The sequence below is a fragment of the Hesperophylax consimilis genome, chromosome 25 (assembly GCF_061612785.1).
Source record: "Hesperophylax consimilis isolate HC1 chromosome 25, BYU_Hcon_1.0, whole genome shotgun sequence".
Classification (NCBI taxonomy): Eukaryota; Metazoa; Arthropoda; class Insecta; order Trichoptera; family Limnephilidae; genus Hesperophylax; species Hesperophylax consimilis.
The window spans coordinates 24,661,456-24,664,321 of NC_142860.1; the positions used below are offsets into that span (position 1 = coordinate 24,661,456).

A 2,866-nucleotide genomic window follows, 5' to 3' on the forward strand; every position below is an offset into this window, starting at 1 on the left:
CCTAAACGCACTGTCATTCCAACGAACAATAAACAAAGAAACAATGTAACAACCTTTCCAGACCAATAGAGATCTATGCTTTAGGACTGACGACTTAAAGTGCAAAGTCCCTTGCGTTTATAATAGCATTTGTTCAGAGTTGCAGTAATTTTGGTTGTTATCGATGTAGAGGGGATGAATGCATTCAGTTTCCTCGGCCTTCTTTTGACTCCGATTGATACTAGTAGCGAAGTTTTGTATATTAGATGCAGTGGGATCAGTTTCAAACCAGTTAGGGGTTGTTTGCGACTGGACCAACATCTCAAGAGAGCACTTGAAAAGTGGAGTGTTTTTGCACAAAGTGAATTTAGAACTATCGATTCTTAGAATGTATGCATAAAGTGACTTAATATTTGTAATTGTATTGAATAAAAGCAGTTTATTAAAACAAACATGACGCTAGCTTCTCAAATGTATTCGAAGTTATTCAGACCGTGGGACGCTGTGGAACAGGGAAAAAGTGATACACTAAAACCAGATTTTTATGAAGAAAAAATACTACCATCAATGTCTCTATCAAGAGAAACCGTGATTAAAGACGTGGCAAAAGGGGAGCTGCGATTGAAGAGGAGCCACTTGGATAAGGGAAAATTGAGGAAGATTAGAAGTCAACAGAAGAAAGATAATTTCACAAGTGCTCTTCAGCAAGATTCGACGATTTCTACAACGAGTGATGAAATGAAAGCCACTGAAATATTAAAAATACCATCTATCCAACAAAGCCCAGTTTTATATCGAGAAAAGACAGTCAAGGAAATCAATGAACGTTTAGGCCAACCCACAGAAACTACAATTCGCAAACATTCTACTAAGAAAGACAAACAACATCGCCATCCCAAAGATGTATCATCAGTTATTCATCCAGTGCATCAAAACTTCAACCAATACTATCCAGAACAAATCATGAACTCTTTAGAACTTCTGCAATATTCTGATCCCTATTCTCAACATTTGGGAAGACACTCATCCGATTTACTGACCCAAGCAGAACTTGCGCAATCTCTTGGGATTCCACCATCAGATCCGATGCTGATCGAGTCATTTGCACAAGGATACGCAATGGAACTGGAATACGCGAGGATACTTCATCAAGAGAATCAGACCAAGCTTCTCAACGCCAGGAAGCAACGCCCGAAAAAATACAAATGTCCCCATTGCGATGTTGGCTTTTCCAACAACGGACAGTTAAAAGGCCATGTCAGAATCCACACAGGTGAACGACCATTCAAATGCGACGATAAAACTTGTGGAAAGACCTTTACAAGGAACGAAGAACTGACAAGACATAGACGGATTCATTCAGGACTCAGACCATATCCTTGCCAGACCTGCGGAAAGAAGTTTGGAAGACGGGATCATCTGAAAAAGCACACAAAGACACATCTGGTTCAAGCTGAAAGAATGATGCCAATGTTTGTGCCCTTATCGGCAATGCCACAAGTTCCTGGTTATCCTTACTTGTATGGATACTAGTTTTCCAATACTTAAAATTTAATTAGTAACCGTACCAAGCTGACCAATATTTTGCAAAAGATTTGTTGTAGTTCCATAGGAATAATATATTTAAAAACTTGTGATTGACTTTTTGATCAAATTTATTGCCTGTTTTGTAAAAATAGATATATGTCTAAGCTTATTGTTGTTTTTGGATTGTAAATAAGAAAGAACCAAACATTATTATTGTAAACTAAATATATTTTTGAGAACGAGAAAACTTTATGTAAAATTTGTGAAAATAAAAACTTAAATGATATTTTTTCAATTTTTATTTGCCATTGGCGTTTATTTTCTTTTATCAAAATTTGAACCCTCTATTCTATGAAATATGTATGTATTTATTTTCAGATAACCATTTCTTTATGAAGGTATGTAGTACTAAAGAGAGATTTTCATCTATGAATAACATAGGTAACAACATTTTATTTTGTCGATGAAAAAGGTTTTATAAAAACCGGTCTCAGCCATTTTATTATAATAGTAACTCTTCAATACGAACATATTTTCATACAGCAGATGATCCGACGAATAATAGAAAAAATGTGAACATATTATTATGACTCACACACAAAGTAGGTATATACCTACGATTAGAGTCTAGGAAGGTACCCAGTGTACGATTTGATATTTTTAAAGTCTAGGAGATTTTTATTGAAAAGTTCTCCGGAGATTTGAAAATGATACCAGAAGCTCTGAGATAAGTAACTTTCTAGAAGATAGTATTTTTTACTGACAACATTTAAGTTTTATCAAACAATGAGTTGGGAAAACACAGTAGCTAGATACCTAAGTGGAAGGAAAAAGCCTTGAAAGATTGTATAGTTAGTAATATGATATATTATGAACGCAAAGCAACATATTTAAAAGAAATTCAAATGTGTTATGTATTATCAAATGGCCATTCTGCGCCATTTTGTTTTTTTTATAGTTGAAAGATCTCCGTTCAATGCTGATTCTAACTCCGTGTCAACTTTTGAGCAAATTGCGATCAGCAGAAGACGAATACTAGCTTATTACTCTAAGGTCAGCAGATCTAGATGTTAGTAATCGTCTAATCAAACTTTCTAGGTCAAATCGAGCCGTTTACTATGATCGCTCATTTGGAATAACCTCCCCTCGGGCTTACCAATCTCCAGAATTTACTGAATTTACGGGTTTTAAAAACAAAATTATTTTAAGAAATCCTACCATTCATAAATCTAAACTACTTTTCAATATTTTATAATAAGAAATTTCTTCAAACATCTGGTATTTGTTTGGTTTCGGTTGCCTCCTTATTGTACCTTTTTAAAATGTCTCTTCAGAAGATTCTCATTTCTGAGCATAAACT

At 34.9% G+C, this 2,866-nt stretch overlaps 1 protein-coding gene across 1 annotated transcript; it reads left to right on the forward strand.

The window, feature by feature from the left end:
* The first annotated feature begins 313 nt into the window (after nt 1-313).
* Nucleotides 314-1,512, forward strand: LOC149411718 (uncharacterized). The gene has a single exon (XM_089646849.1). It carries the CDS (start codon nt 433-435, stop codon nt 1,510-1,512), a length of 1,080 nt encoding a protein of 359 aa, XP_089502975.1. The 5' UTR covers nt 314-432.
* The last annotated feature ends 1,354 nt before the right edge of the window (nt 1,513-2,866 follow it).

Excerpts from the sequence above, each read along its gene's own strand:
- LOC149411718 (XM_089646849.1), top strand. The coding sequence starts at position 433 with ATGACGCTAGCTTCTCAAATGTATTCGAAGTTATTCAGACCGTGGGAC.